Source organism: Bos grunniens, chromosome X (assembly GCF_055505025.1).
Source record: "Bos grunniens cultivar Pamir isolate PY7600 chromosome X, Bosgru_T2T1.0, whole genome shotgun sequence".
Classification (NCBI taxonomy): domain Eukaryota; kingdom Metazoa; phylum Chordata; class Mammalia; order Artiodactyla; family Bovidae; genus Bos; species Bos grunniens.
This window is the reverse complement of record NC_141194.1, coordinates 10,157,411-10,176,093: the sequence shown is the minus strand read 5'-3', so window position 1 is coordinate 10,176,093 and position 18,683 is coordinate 10,157,411. Positions and strand designations below refer to the sequence as shown.

General features: G+C 45.2%; 1 protein-coding gene and 1 long non-coding RNA gene across 7 annotated transcripts in view; one reads left to right on the top strand and one right to left on the bottom strand.

The window, feature by feature from the left end:
• Nucleotides 1-17,098, bottom strand: part of PRPS2 (phosphoribosyl pyrophosphate synthetase 2) — a 30,825-nt gene extending 13,727 nt beyond the window's left edge. For all 6 annotated transcript variants that reach the window (XM_086386921.1, XM_086386922.1, XM_086386923.1 and 3 more), the window contains exons 1-4: nt 16,892-17,098; nt 11,479-11,662; nt 5,795-5,893; nt 4,624-4,748 (exon numbers count right to left, since the gene is read on the bottom strand). In XM_086386921.1, the coding sequence (XP_086243047.1) occupies nt 4,624-4,748; nt 5,795-5,893; nt 11,479-11,662; nt 16,892-17,013 (530 nt within the window). In that variant the 5' untranslated portion in view covers nt 17,014-17,098. The remainder of the gene's footprint in view (nt 1-4,623; nt 4,749-5,794; nt 5,894-11,478; nt 11,663-16,891) is intronic.
• Nucleotides 17,099-17,224: 126 nt separating this feature from the next.
• On the top strand, nt 17,225-18,082 carry LOC147339760 (uncharacterized). The gene is made up of 2 exons (XR_015158560.1): nt 17,225-17,357; nt 17,705-18,082. It is a non-coding gene; the product is annotated as an uncharacterized LOC147339760 (long non-coding RNA).
• Nucleotides 18,083-18,683: the final 601 nt, after the last annotated feature.

Here is an 18,683-nt window from a genome sequence, read left to right as displayed (position 1 = left end):
AGCCTGGGGCATTCTACATTTTTCCTGTGAAGAACAGACTTCCATGATGAAACTTAGCATAAAATAATCCCACTGACATAAGGGAACATGAAATATCCTGTTTCACTTCTTAAAATGACAGTCTCTTATTATGCAATGCAGCTGAAAAAAATTTTTGAAGGACCAAAACACAGACTCAGACACAACCCAATTTAGTATGCAGTCACTAGAGGATACAACCTCTGGATGCTTAAGTCCTGGCACCACTCACTGTGTCCTCCTCAAATGGTGACCAAGTAGAGCCCGGCCCAATCATTGAGGAGAACCCACTTTCTGGGGCCAAGAGGGCAGCAGGAAGGGGACTGTGTACCATGGGTTACCCCTGCTTGTTTCTGAGAACATACAACAACTGGTATCATTTGTAACTGTGGTAGACAAAGTTATACATATTATATACATAGAGGTATGTATACCTAATAGAATTTGAACACTGACAAAAATTTTGCCCCATAATCGCCTTAAAACATATACTACTCTCTTTATGCCAATTTCATAAAAGATGTGCTCTTTAAACTCCAATTAAGGAAAGCTAGTTTCTCAGAACATAAAACAGATTTTGCCAAGAAAAGCCTCTTGAACACCTTACATATGAGCATATAAAAATTTTGTTTCTATGTAAGGATCAGGAAGACCTCGGTAGGGCAGGGCCAAGGTCCACAGCCTCACACGGGGACGCACCACCACGTGGGGTGAAGGTGGCATGGCCTGTGTTCACATGTCTGCCAGGGGATCTGCTCTCCTGAGTCTGCGAATAAACACACCAGCAGGGGGCGCAGCGGCCCGAGTGGGAAGGAAGCTGAGCTATGCAGTTTGGTGGGTAGGGTGGGGGTCAGGGGGATAGAGGAAGGCATGGAACATGAGTGGGGAGCCCCAGGCACTTCAGGTACCCAATGGCAACGTCAGAAGCAGAAAATCAGGGAAACTATTCCTGCAAAAAAGCTCCAGGGTTGTTACAATATCCCTATTTCTCCACAGGTTCCAATGCTTCTCTTCCAGGTGTACAACTGTGACTTACTGCCTATTCCTAACATACAGTTGTTGAGACAGGGTATTATACAGAAATCTCAGGCGGAAAAAGCTAGAACAACAACAACAAAAATACATAGTTCAATTTCTATTTCTTCTGGATACACCATTACAGTCTTTACAGAAGAAAAAGAAAAAAAAAGGAAAATCTGAAATAGTTGCACCAACTTCCTGAACCAGTTTTATGTGAATATTGACCATATCAACAGTGGCGTGCTTCCTTCCTAAGGTCTACTTTTTTCTCAGCTTCAAAGACTACCCACGAGTGACCTCTTGTGGTGATATTAAGTTTTACCTGGAACAAATTAAGCTTCAAAGGTTTTTCTACAGCAACAAGTCCCAATTTCTCAGACACCTATTTTTGTCTGTGTGTGTGAAAAACAACTTATCACATCAAGCAAAGAAGTCACAGATAATGTCAACTGCATGTACCATGTGTTACTTGCGAGGCTATTTTGTTGGTTGGGGAATAGCTTACTCTAGGATATGCGAGATGTGTAGCAAAAATTTAAGGGAAAAGAAACAGAGGTGACAAGAATTCTGAAATGCACACCCTTAAAAAGTTTGCCTTTCCCAGCAGAGAGGGAGCAGCAGGGTAGTCTGAGTGGAACTGATCTGAAGGGGCTCTGAACAAAAACAACATCTTGCTGCTGGCCTAGCTAGCCGATTCTGTTATTATTATTATTATTATTTTTTTTTAGCAGGGGTTAGCAAGTGCATGAGGGAACTTGGCATATAATAAAAGATGGTACTTCAAGTCAAAGGGAAAAGAATTGATTACTTAACAGTTTGGGGACAATCTAAATAGCTGGGAACAGGGGAACTTGGATTCTTCATTCACTGTTTATTCCAAATAAGAAAAATCAAAATATTAAAAAGGAAAAAAGCAACCCTTAAAATACGTAAAATCAGAGGAGAGGAAAAATGTTAAGGGTGAATCTTTCATAAACCCAGAAGCCATAATTTGAAAAAGAGATAAATATGACTACATAAGAATGTTTTAAGAGTCTTGCAGAGAAGAAAAACACAAGAAGTGAAAAACTTGGAGAATTATTTGCTACACAGAGAAGCAAAGATGTCACTTCCTGCCTGCACAGAACTTCTAACAAACCAGAGGAAGAGGCCTCCAGCTGATAGAACAAGCAAAAGGTAGGAACAAAAAATAAACATGCTGGAAAGAGCGCTCAACCTTATGCACAGCAACTGGAATTAACAGGAAGACATGCCCTGTACCACTCAGCTGATCTGTAAAGTAAAAAGAAGTTTGATCAAGTGCTGAGCAAATGAGCCTGTGTACGAAGTCACTGGCATGCATAGTCAGGAATGTCAACTGGTCTTTTCCTCCTTAACTGAAGTATACTTGATTTACAATGGTGTGTTAGTTTCAGGTGTACAGCACAGTGATTCAGTTATACATATGTGTGTGTGTATATATATATTTATTTTTTTTTCAGATTCTTTTCTATTATGGTTTAAGATATTGCATATACTTCCCTGTGCTATACAGTAGGTTCTCGCTTGTCTATTTTATACACAGTAGTTTTATCTGCTGATCCCAATGTTTTATCTTCTTTCAAAGACCCAATTTTGCCGCTGTCCATCAAAACCGAAATAGCTCATGCTCTTGGACTTGGTGACAGTAGTTCTAGGAACACTTGTACTTCCACTACTTGCACATGTATAGGAAACGTGAAAGTGAGTGTCGTGCTGCAGGAACGTGCCTAAGAACACCAACAACAGCACCAACTCAAGAGGAATGAGACTGGCTAAAGGAATCCCTACGCCTACACACAAGGGCCTATTACCCAGCCGCCAAAACCAAGAAAGCCGGGCTCCTGCACAGCTGTGGAACGCTTGCTAAGGTGGAACACACTTTTAAAAAACACAGAGAAGTATGTGCAGCGTATTATCATCTGTGTGAAATAAAAAGGGAGATACATGTTTCAATAGCATTTCCAAATGCTATTGGAAAGACTGGAAAGAATAGAGGCCTCTCAAGAAAGAGGTGGGACACATCACCTCATCCAAAAAAAAAAAAAAAAAAAAAACGGGAGGGGGCTGGGATGGGAAAAGATAAGGCCATACAAGTTTGTGGACGGAGCTCTCTTCACGTCGCCCTTCCTAACGGAGAGCCCTCTCCCCACCAGAGAAGCAGTTGTGTGCTTCTACCCGGGGACCGAGTCCGGAGTCTCGGCGCACAGTACAGCACTCTATCGAATCTGCGTTCCACCGCCTTCACCCTGATCCTTAACTGTCTCTACTGACTGCTCAGTACACTTCCTGAGGCCATTCAGCGTGCCTGCGCTCTGTTGCTTTTAGTGCCAAGCCAGTTTCTGGCTAGCATCCTCCTTTTCCAGCCTAACACTGTTCTGTGGCCCCACGAGGTAGGCTGCCCGCCGCCCAGTCATCTGCAAGCTCGGGCTCTCCGGGGGCTGCACCCTCTCGCTTTCCTAACTTGGATCATCAGGTGGTCTTCATCGCATGAGGTGGTCTTCCGCGGGGAGTATTTCCTGAACAGCTGGGCTTCTGGAATTCTCCCTCTGCCGTTCTGCAGCCTGGGGTCCATTTTCCCAGCACTGGGACCCCCACACCAGGGTGCAAGTGCAAATCCCACCACACATCCAGCCGTAGCATAGACCCTGAGCTGGCGCTCTCGCAGGTGGCGCCTTTCTCCCTGCCCTCTCCCTTCTCTCCGGAGGCTCCCCTGTGGGCACTAGCCTCTGCCAAGCCACCCGTCTCTTCCTGGATCCGACCCATCACCCAGGTCACCCTGAGCGCAGCTCTCAGCCTTTTTTATTTCTTGGCCACAGCTATCTCCCTTTCCCTGGCAGTTCAGTTGGTAAAGAATCCACCTGCAATGCAGGAGACACCGGTTTGAATCCTGGGTCAGGAAGATCCGCTAGAGAAGGGATAGGCTACCCACTCCAGTATTCTTGGGCTTCCCTTGTGGCTCAGCTGGTAAAGAATCTGCCTGCCATGTTGGAGACCTGGGTTTGATCCCTGGGTTAAGAAGGGAAAGGCTACCCACTCCAGTATTCTAGACTGGAGAATTCCATGGACTGTATAGTCCATGGGGTTGCAAAGAGTCAGACACGACTGAGCGACTTTTACTCACTCACATACTCACTCACTCATCTCCCTTTCTCTCGGGCTGCTCTGTCGACAGGGATTTTAAAACTGTTGTATTTTGGCTTCCATTGCTAAGTGTTTGTAGTAAGAAGGCCAAGCTTGGTCAGTTGTGTTGTGAAGTGAAAGCCTTATTTTCCAGTTAGGCTCATGGCTTCTATCACCAGAAATAAAAGCTTTTTAAAAACTCAGAACATTCTTTGCTGAAAATAAATGTCTATGTGTATTTTTTTTTTCTTTCGTGAGTGATGAAATATTAAAGATGACAGCTCTCTGCTCTGGAGGTGAAGCCTGTTGGTTACTTACTTGGTCATCTGCAAAATAAACTGGTAAGTCATTTAAGACATGCTTCCTTACCTAACACATACAGCAAGGAAAAAGCAGTTAGCAAACCCGGAAACCTGCCTCGTGCCACCTGAGCCTGTGCAATACCTTTTGGCGCCCCCAGCGTCAGGTGAAACAATGATACAATTTTTCCAGTCAGTGATGTTCTCCCGAATCCACTGCAGGACCGCAGGCTCTGCGTACAAGTTATCCACGGGGATATCAAAGAAGCCCTAAAGGGAGAAGTGGGTGTCATGTTATAACAGGGCTTTTTAAAAAAGATCTTCTCTGCAATGAAATAAAATTTGAATTTTTTATTCAAAAGAAGCCTTTTCAACAGATTCCCCTTTTACTTCTTTTTAAAAATATTTTTTTCAATTGAAGTATACATTGTATTTCTTTTTTAAAAAATGTTTTTGTAACTGAAGTATAGTTGATTGACAATGCTATGTTAGTTTCAGGTATACAGCCAAGTGATTCAGATATATATATATATATATATATATATATATATATATATATTATTTTTAAGATTCTCTTCTGTTATACGTTACTACAAGATGCTGAATATAGTTCCCTGTGCTATACAGTGGGTTTTTGTTGTATATCTATTTTATATTTTATCCTTCCCCCCACATTTTCCCTTTGGTAACTATTAAGTTTCTTTTCTGTGTCTGTACAGACTCCCTTTTCTTAATTCAAACGGAATTAAATCAAAAGACAGATACGTTCCAGAAGCAGATTTTGGTTCAGCTGGTATCTTTGGGGACATGGTCTATTACCCTATGATCACCGCTATTCTAAGAAAAGGAGACTGTCTTTGTAGATAAGTGGGGGAAAGATTTGGTTAAAGCTAATCTTAAGCATCTTATTGTAAGCCAAATAATTCACAGTTCACTGTACTGCAGGGCAGGCATACTGTAATTCGGCCTGTTTTATAGATGAAGGAACTAAGTTATGAACAGTATTTAAAAACTTAACAACTCTCCCATTCTAATTATTGGCAAAAGTTGAGGTAGAATTACAGAGTTTACTACCAAGAAGCCATTCCTGCTCCTCCAAAATTGAGTGGAGGCAAGGTGGTGGTGGAGATGGGCGATATCAATGTTAAATTATCTAAGTTCGGTAAAAAAGACGAAAATCCCAGAGTCACCATATACAAACTTAAAAACACAAGTAGTGTTACCTCCTTTGAAAACTAACCTAACAGAGAGTTAGGATTTAACCACTTGCATTAAGCCCTCACTATAACCAAGAACAACAAAGAAAATGCTGGAACCTGTATCTGAGAGGCATGCAGGTCCATGGTGATGATGTGATCCGCTCCAGCGACAGAGAGCATATTGGCCACAAGCTTTGCTGAAATCGGAGCACGACTCTAAAATACAAAGGCACAACTTTTATAATAAGGGAGAGATGGCGACATTCAGATTTCTCCCACTGAGATCTACAGGAGAAAGATGAATCACAGATGTGTTATTACATGTAAAGAGAAGTAACATTAATAATTTAATTCCTCAGTAATTTGAATTTAGTAATTTAAATTATTTAATTAATAAAGAAAGTTATAGATTATAACAGCAAAAGAGACTCACCCCAGTTTTATTCACCAAATACTAATTATTTATTATTGGGAGACAGTGTGCCTGACACTGGATACAGAAAACAAATATCAAAGAAGCAAAAATTAAAAATAAATACACATAATACCACAATTTATGTAATTCCAATTGTGACAACTAGGTAGAATAAAAGGTACCAAGAGAGAAAGTGAGAGGGAGACAGAGAGAGACACAGACAGACAACAGCATGAAGGACAAGAAGTTAAAAGACATTAGTTGTCAGAGGCCCCTCTAAGGAAAGTACTTCTTTTTTTTCTTAAGTTCACAACTGAGCAATTTAAAAAAAAATTTTTTTTAATATAAATTTATTTAATTGGAGGCTAATTACTTTACAATATTGTATTGGTTTTGCCATACATCAACATGAATCTGCCACGGGTGTTCAGGAAAGTGATTCTTAAGGCAAGGCCAGCAGAGGCAGAGACTAGTGGTGCAGAAAGAGCCCATGTGACGTCATGGAGGCTGAGAGGTCACTCACATCCAAGGACGGACAGAGCCTAGTGTGGCTACCTGGTGGTCCAGGATGCAGCGCAAGGGGATATCTGAAGGGAGGCAGGGCTACATCTTCAGAGCCCCAAAGGTCAGTCCTTAAAGCTGAGTTTCTGCACTACAGCTAGAAGCAAAGGCTGTTATGAATTCAACAACAACCAGTAGGAAGAAAGAACAGCTTAAGGTGATGGATCAGCTGATATTTACAGAAACAGACCGCAGTGTGACACTGTATCTTCTTGAAGGTACCTAAGTTCTTCATAGCTTTAGCTTCCACACCATAAGTGATGGACATGAACTCTGCCCACGTCAAAACAATCCAAGGGACTATACAGGCATGATTAGGCCTACGGAAAGAGTTCAGCACTTTGCTATAAATCAAGCATTCTTACATACAACAAAAAAGAAAATGTAAGCTTAATAGAAGATTTTATTCAAACTTACAATGTTATGTAAGTTTCAATTATACCTAAAAGCGGAAAACAAAGATTTCATTCAAAATAGTAATAAATGATCTCTGTTAAATACACAGACATGCATACAGTATATTCCTGTAAAAACACACACAGGAATTAAATCAAAATGTGAACCGATTATTTTTATTTTCTCTAGTATCATTCTTTTCTAAAAAAAGAAATTATATTTTACGATAATTCACACGCCCACACACACACACACTTTTTTTTTCCACACACAAAGAATGAGAGGAAATATCCCAAATGTTAACAGTAAATGTTTCCAGAAAGTGAGATGATGGGGAAATAGTTTTCTAATTTTTTGTGAATCATTCGACCTGCTCAACTAACTCAGGTTTTTTCACAATGTAACTCCCCTGCTCTGTTCCACGTTGTCCTTGAGATAAAAAGCCTCCCGCCAGTGTGTGGCTCTAGCTACTTAGAAGTGGTCTGCCCTGCACCCTCAGCCTCAAGGAGTGGTCCTCCCCAGAGCGGGCTCTGGGCCCCCTCTCTCCCTCTTCTGGAGAACACTGTAAGCCTTGCCATCTACACCCACACTCCCACCTTACCCTTAATCTGCCCCTACCTTTGCAGACCCTGTATGTCTGATCCTCCAGATCTGGTTCCAATCTCCAAACTTTAAGGCACCTGGAGAGTGATCTGTCCATTATAAAGGGACACAGCATTTGGCCCCCACCATGTGGGACCACCGTAAGCCACCTGCTTAAAGATGGACATCAGAAGATCGTTTACGTAGAATGCATAGTTCACAACTAGACTATGTGTCCCTCAAGAGCAAAGGATTGGTTTTGGAGATGTCTGCATCACCTGCAACCCCAGCTCTGTACCTTGCATGTGACAGTTCTTCAATAAATATTTCATAACAGGATTTCTAGAACACTGAGTTTCCAAGGCTTAGTCATTCACCCCACTGACTGGGAGAGTTACTTAGTCTAACAAAATTCCAGGGTAATTAAAAGAACAAATCCATCGCTGGGAATGTGATTCACTATGCTGATCAACTTCCTCTAAGTTGATAACCTGCAAAAAGATTCCTCTGTCTCTCCACGGCATCAAGCCATTCTTACTTCTGAGAGCTAGAGCACAGGAGCAATTTCTAAATCCATACTTTCTGCTCTCCTTCAAACTCTGTTTTAGAAGTTAATTTTCAGACCATCTTTCATGATTTGCCTTAACACCCAACTGCATCTTGCAAGAAAAATGATTCCCAGGTTTTAACTGACTTTATGGTTAAGAAAGAGAAAAAACTAGTATGGCATTTCAACAAAGGTAGTCAAGGTACAGCAACTGCAAATAAAACGGCTGACTCCCCTAATGAAAAATGGTTAAAAATCAAATATTTTGTGAGCCAGACCAGTCTGGACAAAGATTCTCCAGAGAGTCCAGATTTCATTCAGCATATTAGCTGCTGCCCTGATAAAAAGCGTAAACTTCACAAGCTTTAAAAATGGAAAAGATTATAGAAATTTGTGTCAGCACAACTGTCCTCAATTTTTCCAGTTAAGAAATCAAAAGAAACAATGTGACCATTGAAAATAGATCATAACTTTGAAAATTTTGAAAAACAGCCCTCTGTGATTCCTTTTTTGCTATCAGTTTTTCTCCAACAATACGGCGTACCATTTCTGAATTCTGGGTTCCTTCTACTACTACTGGTGCCAACTCTCAACTGCTATCGTGGCCTGGCTTCTGTGTTGCTGACAGCGCTCACCTTGTCTCTTCTACCAGTGGTTAAGTTCAGAAAGTCGTGGGATTGTCTGATTGAGGTAAAAGAGAAAAGTGCCCACCGTATTGTTTCCAAGAAATGTTCCGACAGCAAAGTGACTAAGTAACAGTGAAAGAAAGGAAAGAAACTGGTGTTCAAAATGGCCTCCACAAGAAAACCTATCTAAACGTCCAACAATGGAAGCTGGATAAAGAGAGAGTCAGACAAAGCAGATTCAGGGGATAGTTAAGCCCACTGGGGGCTCTGGAGGGCTCTTTGCCAGCAAGATGGCAAGTGGAGGCCAGAGGCCAAGAGTGACCTCACATCTCCTGTGGGAGCAGGAGATCAGCCACACAGACCCTGCTGGCGTCTCTGTATCATGATGATCAAATGGAAGAAACAAAGTTTGAAAATACAATCTTGGAACAAGAGGTAAGTTCCAGATACTTGCAAACAAAAAAATGCAGGTGTCTCAGTATTTGTATCAGTTAAAAAGAAAGTTAGGATAAAAAAAGACAACCAAAAACCAAAAAACCAGCTAGGGTTCCAAACTGTTAACACAGTGGTAGATGGCCAAGTAATAATAAAAGGAGTAATTTACTGAAAAAGCAGTAATGTATCAAATGTCTTAGTGCCAAGTGCAAAGGTTACTAGAAATAAAAGGAAAATCTGGTGACAAATGGCAGAATACAGAATTTACTAAACCTCCCGTTATGTAGAAGAGAGATGGTAGCAGAATATTAGCTTCTCTAGGACATAGACAAGAATGAAGATGCTGAATAATCCCATGGAAATGCACAAATGGGAGGAAGAGCTGGGACGACAGATTACACTAAGGGAACAAAAGAAATCAATTTAAATTTAGCAGCTAAAAATGCACATAAAACTTGCAAATCAATCTGGAATAAAAGCAGCTTGACAAATGATACGTGGGAGGTCATATGCCTCACCGGAGCAGATGGGACCTATACATAAGCCAAAGCCAAGTTACAAAGTGAAAGACACACACACACACACACACCTTTCCACATACTACACACTCTCCAATATTTCATGACAATGGCAATTACCTGCTATTCAATGTCCATAAATAAATGTTTTATAGACATACAACCATGCCCATTCATTTACATCCTGTCTCTGTCATACAACTGGAGCTTGGTAGTTAACACAGAGACCATGCAGACCTTCACAGGAAAAGCTTGCTGACCCTTTCTAACATATATAATGAGTCACATTTCAAGTGCAGAATGGAGTTCTGGAGATCAAAATTTTAGTGTGCAATTCACTGACTAAGCTGTGTTCAGCAGAGTCTGGAAATCACACCTGAAGGAGTTGACGTTAAAATTTACGGGAACCTTGCTACAGGAATCCATATTTATAAACAACTTTTTTCACATGAGGGGAATCTTATGCACTGTTGAGAAATTTGCATTGTTTCAGAAAATCAATTCTGGAAACAAATGGAGGTGCACTGGAGAAAGTTTCTCTCACAACTAGTTATCCCATCACAGGACAACAGTTTGGCTGCTGAACTAAAAGGATTCACTTGGAACTGACCATCTATTCATAAAACACAAGGAGGGCAACAGCTTAAGTGTTGCTCCCATAGAGGGCTGAATGGTAACCCCAAAACTCACGTTCACCCAGAAGCTCAGACTATGACCCCACTGGGAAATCAAGTCTTTGCAATTTGATTTCAAAGCAAGATGGTGATCAAGATGAGATCATTCTGGATTAGGGGACTCCCTAAATCCAATGACTATCCTTTTATAAAAGGGGAAAGGACACATAGACACAGGGCAATGACACTACCAGAGGCCGAGGAATGCCAGGAGCCCGCAGAAACGGAAGAGGCAAAGAAGGCTCCCCCTGGTGTCTCCAGAGGGAGTGCAGCCTGCTGGCACCTTGACCCCTGACATCTGGCCTCTAGGACAATGAGGGTGCACATTTCCGTCATTCTAAGCCTTCCAGTTTACGGTCATTTGTTTTGGCAGCCCGAGCAGAGTAATACGATCCCTTTGCAAGTTCCCCTCCACCTTCCCTGATTTTTCTTGAGGGCAGAGACCATATCTTCTTCAGTTTCTTCTACAACCTCACAGGGCCTCCTACAATGCCAGTGTTGCAAAAAGGATAATTCAACAATACCAACTTCATTCCTGTGGGGGTGTTAAAAAGGCATACTGGTGTAAATTTAACTTGGTATCCTGAGAGAACTGTAGACTCACACACAGCTGAGATGGTGCATCCTTACCCTGGTTTTTCATGGTGACATTTTGCAGCCCTAAGGGAGGAAATCACAACCAGGATACTGACATGGATACAATCCAGGGGTCTGCCTGGGACTTATCAGCATTTTACACTCACCAGAGTGTGTGTGTGTGTATGTGTTTAGTTCTACTCCCCACCACAAAGACACACACCAGTTTCATCACAAGGACTATAGTAAGAGTATTTTCAGACCTGCAAAAATACTCTTTACCTGTTTCTGTATCTATAAACATGACGGCTGATTCAAAGATAAACCTTGGATAAGGGCAAGAAAGCATGTTTACTCCATCACAACAGTAGAAGGCCAACATTTCCCAAGGAGTCGGAGGTATGAAGTGAGAAAATAAACGCAGCCATCAAGCCGGAGCCAGTTCCTCCAGCAGCTGCCCTGCATGCATACCTTGTCCTTCTTGTCTTGCCGGGCGTAGGGGAAGCACGGGATCACAGCAGTCACCCTGGAGGACGACGCAATCTTGCAGGCATTGATCATGATGAGTAGTTCCATCAGGTTGTCGTTGATCTCGCCACAGCCACTCTGGATGATGTACACATCTTCCCCTCTCACACTTTCACCGATCTCCACGCTAGGGAAAGGAAGGTGCTGCTGTTAATAGCTAAGCCTCCCTGGGATCACCCCTAACGGTTGCGACTCGCAAGTACTCAGCAGGCGGTGGTCCTTGAAGGTAGGACATCTTCCACTGAGAGGAGACAGAGCAAAATCAGCGAAGGGGAAGAGGCACACGGGCAAGGTCTGGGCAGATTAGACACAAGCTTCCAACACTTCTTACCCGAGTGGAGTTGCAGAGGACATGTGTATTCCCCCCCAGCAACCAGCTGTGACAACACAATCATAGAGGAAGCCCTGTCATCCCGGGAAGCTCGTTGGAGACTCTGTTGCCTTGGGTTTTCTTGGGGGCCAGGGACTCAGTGTTAACCACATGGTTCACTGTTCAGCAGGGACCCTTTCCCATGAGCAATGGGGGAAACCTTGTGCAAACTCAGTTCCCAGAAGCCAGCCAAGGATCATCCTATAAAGGGGCCTTTTTCATATACGAGGGACTCTAATATGCTCTTTAGAAACTGTCTCTGGCCTGTTACATTAACTCTTTTTTGGCTCAGTACTGTATTCTAGTTTTTTACTTTCATTACTGTTACACGTATACATTGCTTTAAAAATTCCAACCATTCTGTAAGGCCTGTAGCAAATAAAATAAGCCCAGAGGCAGCCAATTTCATCTCTTGATGTGGTTTTAACATATTTATCTTCAAAGTCCCTCACTAATGCTTGGATTGCTTCATCTGGATTTTTCATTTTAGGCATCACGGGTTGACTTCTCACTCCGGACCATGAGGACTGACCCGTCCCTTCCCCATCTCATCCCCTGCATCAAGCACAGCCCTCCCATCTCTTGTCGCCATCCTCCCAGCACAGATCAGTTATCTGCCAACCAAATCTGAGGGCTGCATTTTAACTGTGTCGGTGCCATTCAGAGCCAAGCCATACAGTAAACTGAAAACCAAGTTCACGTTGCCTTTCTGTACACAATTTTGGGGGGTGGGTTGTTCACCTTGGAGGAAGTGATCCTACCTCTTCATCTACTAAGTTTTCCAATACAAATGGCAGCCTCAAAACTGAGCTAACAAACGAAACCCCACAATGTCAAGGTCAAGGCCTCGAGCGTGCCCTCTATTCCGCGGCCTGCTGGAGGCTCGCCCCCCCGCCTCCCCCCTCCCTCTGCTGGCTGACCTGGGTTCTCTTCCTGCCTGCACACAGCTGCCTCCTGGGGATTCCCTTCCCCTGTCTCCTGCCCTTGATTTCCCACTCTCTGTACCCTCTCTTGGTGCACTTGCTGGTTTTGCTGATGGACATCCTCTGGTAGTGTCTTGAAAAAAGCAAACAGGAGCTCAACTCTTTGAAAACTGCCTGCCAGGAAGTTGCAAGTGTAGGATTCTGGGGGTTCAACAAGAGAATGAGTGAATACAACACTGGCATACATATACAATCAGCTGTGCCCTTTCTCTTGTGATCAGAAGCCAATTATACCCAATAGTATTGGAAGAGCTGATTATTTCTAAAAGAAAATGGAAATATAAATGGTATTTGGAATACCATATAGTAGGCTATCTGAACCAACGGAAGCTTCTATCCAACTTCAAGTAAAATAATTAGAAGATAAAAATGCCATTTTTTAATTTGACATGATCTGGAAATAGTTTTGATCACAGTGGGTCAGCCTCCCACGTACTCTGTGCTCTGCCATGGATGGAAAAGGTACAATGCCAGCCTCAGGATGAGCATATGACAGAGTTTGATGTACTCCTCTCGAGCTCAAGTACTAAGGAGCTAAACGTAATTCCTTTGTGAGCATCGCGTCAAATGTGAGATGAAGTTGATTGCGAAATCCCAGTATTATAGCTCAGAGGTTGACAATCTACAGCCTGTGAGCTGAGAATAGTGTGGTGGGCAGAATGATGGCCTCCCAAAGACATCAATGTCCTAATCCCCAGAACCTTTGAATATGTTCATTTACAGGACAAAGGAGAAGCAAAGTGGCAGATGGAATTAAGAATACTAGTCAAGTCACCTGAAAACAAGAGAGATTATCCTAGACTATTCTAGTTGGCCCAATGTGATTACAAGGGCCCTTAAACATGGCAGAGGCAGAGAGGTCAGAGAAAGAGATCTGAGGGCCGAAGCAGGGTCAGAGATGTGCTATGTGGCTGGCCCTGAAGATGGAAGAATGGGCCAAGAGCCAAGGAAAGTGGGCAGCCTCTAAGAGCTGGGAAAGCAATGGGTGGATCCTGCCCTAGAGCCTCCACAAGGAACACTGACCCACAATGGATTTCTAACCCGCAGAACTGTAAGATGCAACAGCAACAGAGCTGCTATGGGCCCATGAAACCTAAAATGTTATCTGGCCACTTACAGAAAAAGTTTGCCAACAACTCCTGATGTTATGATTTTTTAGCCCCAAATTTCAGGGGGATAAACTTCTTTGCCCTATTTTTTCTAAGGAACAACCTCAATCCCCATGGGGAAGACAGAAACTACGTACGATCACCATGGCAACTTTTTCCCAAAGCTATTCCTGATTCTACTCATATAGATGGTCACGACTGATCTTTATTCTAGGTCTTTCAAAAATTGTGGGCAGAAGGCAGCATCCACTGCTCTTCACTGATCCTGAAATAAGGCTGATGAGTTTATCTGAGCCAACAACGAATGGGTGTGGCAATTAAAAGACAGCCACAGACTAACATGTTTTCCACCAAGAAGGGCAATCTATGGCCCCTCCCCGTGGACCTGGGAGGACTCTGCAATTGACAACACAATGTGACAGAAGTGTTGATGCCCTGACTTCGGGGTCCAGGCCTTCACAGACTGGGAGCTCTGACTTCCTGTGTTTTGAAGTCCTTGTGCTTGGATGCTAGTTTCCACGCTCTAATAAGGAAGCTCCAGCAGCCCTGTGGGGAGAGGTACAGAGGTTCCCAGCCAAGCTGCCAGGCCAAAGCTACTGCCAACTTACCAGCCATGCAAGCCAGCCAGCTCAGAAGTGGATTCTCCAGCCCCAGATGCCAACACGTGGGGCAGAAAGAAGCCTTCCTTACTGAGCCCTGCTCAAGTCAGTGTGAGAGTCAAAGAAATAACGATCGTACACAACAGATAACCAGGACTTTGGGTCTTACAATCCAGGTAGCCACTCTGGGCAGGTTAACTGACCAGCAGAAAGGGTTACAGTCGCCATCATCCGTGCTGTTCTAGGACGTCATCACAGCCTTTCAATGGTCAACTGGAAAGCTGGAACTGACATCTCCCTGTGGAGCTTAAATGATTTAGAGATGAGAAGGTAAAATCATGAGGCTCTGTGTCCAATTAGACAATGTTTTTTAAATGGGTAATAGGAGGAGTTGAGGACCAGCAGATGCCAAATCAGATTTATGGTCCTGGCTCAGGGAGAGATTTAGGAAGGGGCCCCTGGACCTGAACTGAAGCATTTTTCTCTTCCTTTCGCCCTTCTAAGCTTTTCATCTTTAGGACCACACAGTAAAAACCAGATTACCAGATTACAGGGAGACCTGTTTGTAAAAACTCAACCTCTGGGCCTAGACAGTTCATGGGAAAGAGGGAAGTCAGGAAGTTAACCTCTGATAGTCTAGATATTAAAAACATAAAATATAACTATACAGCAATTCCCAGACTTCATGGTGAGTGGTTTCTGATACCTCATGATTTCTAATTACCTGGTAATTATAAAATACTCAGAAACAATAATTTCTTCTTGACCTATATGACACCACCTCTGGAACACAAACTGTTATTCCTTTCTTCTGAAAGCTACTGAAACTTGAACAGGACTGCTAAATATTGTCATATTCAAACCTAAATATACTATCCTTTGCCAGAACCCTGACCATCCTAGGAGACTTCGTATGGAACTCTGCAAAGTGGAATTCTTTAGCTGAAAGACTCCTGCATTACTACTACCTGCTACTCATTCACAAATGTGTCTTCACCTATATTATCACCAGGGTCATGTAATGGAAGAAGGAATTCACGGAGCCTAAAAAGCTGACTCAATAGCAAACAACACCTTCTCTCTCTGTCATAACAACCACTCCTCTGTAACTAAGCAATCTTTGCCTATGCCAAGGTCATCAAGATTTTTCTCCCGTGTTTTCTCTTAGAAATTTCCAGTTCTAGGTTTTACATTTAGATTTAGGATTTCAAGGTCATTTCTGAAATGGTAGGAAGTATGGATGGAGTTGTTTGGGGTTTTGGTTTGTTTGTTTGTTTGTTTTTGTTTGTTTGTTTTTTTGCAGCTCACCAACACTTGTTCCAGCCCTGCTTGTTGGAAATGTTGGCTGAACTGGGTCTTTGCCAAAGATATTAAAATGATTGGTAACTTAAAAAAAAAGATCAGTAACTGAGTATAGTGGTAGATATTTAAGGGGGGAGGGAGAAGGAATGGGACCAACTTGAAATGAGTTAAGAGCTGCGTGGATGCAGGCAAGTGGAAAGAAAGGAGCCCCTGGCCCGGCTTCCGAGGGGGCCACCAGCCTGACCTCACTGAACGGAGGTCACCGCTTCTTGCGGACCTGAGACATGGGGAGCAGCAGTTACACTCAAGCCATGGCCTTGCTGCTGGACACTGCAGTGTCCCAGGACGATGAAGAAGCTGGAGAAGGAAAAAAAAAGTCCATCATCTCTGAGGCAGAAAAGTTAGCACAAGGGATCCCAGCACGTGAGCCCTGAAGTTCTCAGGCTCTTTAAACCCTACGCAGGTCCACACCTGCTGGATAACTCAGGAGCTGGCACCCGAGCAACTTAGGACTGTCACCTGGGGAGCTTTCAACATGCGGACCCTCACAGCCCTCGGAAGAAACCTCCGGGAGCGCGGCGAAGCTGCATTTTCCACAGCCCCGGGCGAACCCAGCGCGCCGCCCGGACTGGGGACGTGGGCGGGACGTTCCCTAGCGCGCCCCGGGTTTGGGAGCAGCGCTGCCGGCAGGAACGCGGACCCCGGGGCGAGCACGCCCCGGGCCATGTCCCTGCCCGCGTGCCCCGCACTCGATTCGGCTCCAGCTGGCTGCACCCACCTAGCCCCGCGGGCCGCCCGGGGGGTCGCTCTTCCCGGCTGGGGCCGCTCTCCTTGACTTCTCACGGACGCCGCGGCGGTGGCGCGGAGGCCGCGTCGTGGCCGGCCCGCCCCGGAAGGGGGAGCGGGCGGCCGCAGAGGGGGTCTCAGGCAGACGCCGGCCCCGGCCGGGCCGCTCAACCGCGCGCCCAGAGCCCTCCCCGGCCCGGCCCCCACCTGGTCTCCTGGTTGCTGAACTTCTTGGTGATCACCTTGCCCAGCTCCAGGCCCAGCCGGTCGGCCACGCGCTGGGACAGGTCCTGGTGTGAGCTGCCGCTGAAGAGCACGATGTTGGGCATGGTCGGGCGCGGAGTTCCGAGCGGCGCTGGGCGGCTGAGGCGGCGGTCACTCGGCAAGCGGCGGCGAGAGCGGGAAAGCGCGACTGGCGGACACCGGGGAGGAGCGGAGTTAAAGAGGAGCTGGAGGGGGCGGGGCTGAGGGGCGGGGCCTGGGGAGGAGGAGCTGGAGGCGGTGGCGCTCAAGGGGCGGAGCTGCGGGGTGGGAGGAGTGGGAAAGCGCAGCCGCGAGCTTCGGGGGAGGAGCTGGAGGCGGGGCGGAGGAGAGGCAAGGCGCAGCCGCGGTCCTGGAGGCCGAGCTGAAGGAGGAGGAGCCGCGCGGTGGGAAGCGTGGGTTAAGCGCCGCCGTGAGTTCCGGAGGCGGAGCTGGAGGGGCGGGCCTGAGGGAGGAGGAGCTGCAGGAGGAGGCGGAGTGGGAAAGTGAGGCGGCAGGACCCGGAGGAGGAGCTGGAGGGGGAGGAACTGGAGAAGCGAGGCGGGGGAGGAGGAGCGCGAGGCGCGGAGAGGATGGAGGCTGGACGGGTAGCTGGAGGAGCGAGGGAGGGCGGGGCGGGAGGGGGATAGCAGGAAGAAGAGCCCCGAGGGTGTTGGCGAGGCGGGGGCTGCTGCACACCGAGGGCTGTAGGATGAGAAACCCTGGGTGGCCTGTCTCCGTGGGAGAGCTCCAGGCTCTAATCTTGATCTTTCCGTCCAGCTTCGCGGGGGAGTCAGTGAACCTGCTGAACTGTGCACAGACGGAGGGTGCGGCAAGGGGGGAGGGAGATGCCTCCCAGCAGGAGCGCCTCCCAAATTGAAATACCCTCAAACCCGTTGCAGATCGCTAGGGCAGTTTACAAGTTTCTGCACACTGGCCTGCAGGCGAGATCCACATCCTGCCTGTTTGTACCAGAGAGCGAAGCATCGCTTTACACTTGACCATTTCTGGATGTACCTGATAACAGCTACCATGCCATTGAACCCCGATTAAGAGAAGTGTTTTCCTTTCTCTGATTAATGGGTGTCTGCTGAAAAAAAAAAAAAAACCTGTAAATTAGAGTTTGGATTTCATCAATAAAAACATTGTGAAGTTTTTCCCTCTCTTGCTATTTAAGTACCTCCATAATAGCCTCTTCATTTTGCCTCTTGGCCCACAAAGACTAAATTATTTACCATCCAGTCCTTCGTTAAAGAGCAGAATTGCCCGGGGTCCTTGAAAAAGCCACAATATCAGCGATCATCTGAGCCCTGACAGCAGCTAAGGGGCAAAGTTGCTTTCGATGTTGGATGGAGCCAAGGCCCCTCCAGATTCCCCATCTTTAGGTCCACCCGGTGGCCCTCGAATCAGCTTCACAGCCTCCTACCTGTTGCTTTCTCAAGGACCCGACCCCAGGAGCAAGAAGGCCCAGGTGACTCCCAGCCACAGCCCTCCACATTCCCGGAGGCCCTGCCTTCCCTTCTCTCCCTGCAGACAGAGCAGAAAGGTTTTCTCAAGAAGCAAATACAAAACTAACACAACATTGTAAAGCAACTATACTCTAACAAAAAATTAATTTTAAAAAATAATAAAATATATTTTTAAAGGACATGGCAGTAGTTCACCATTTAAGAATGTTTGTGGCACAGGGAACTATATTCAATATTCTGTAATAAACCATAATGGAAAAGAATGTGAACAAGAATATATATATATATAA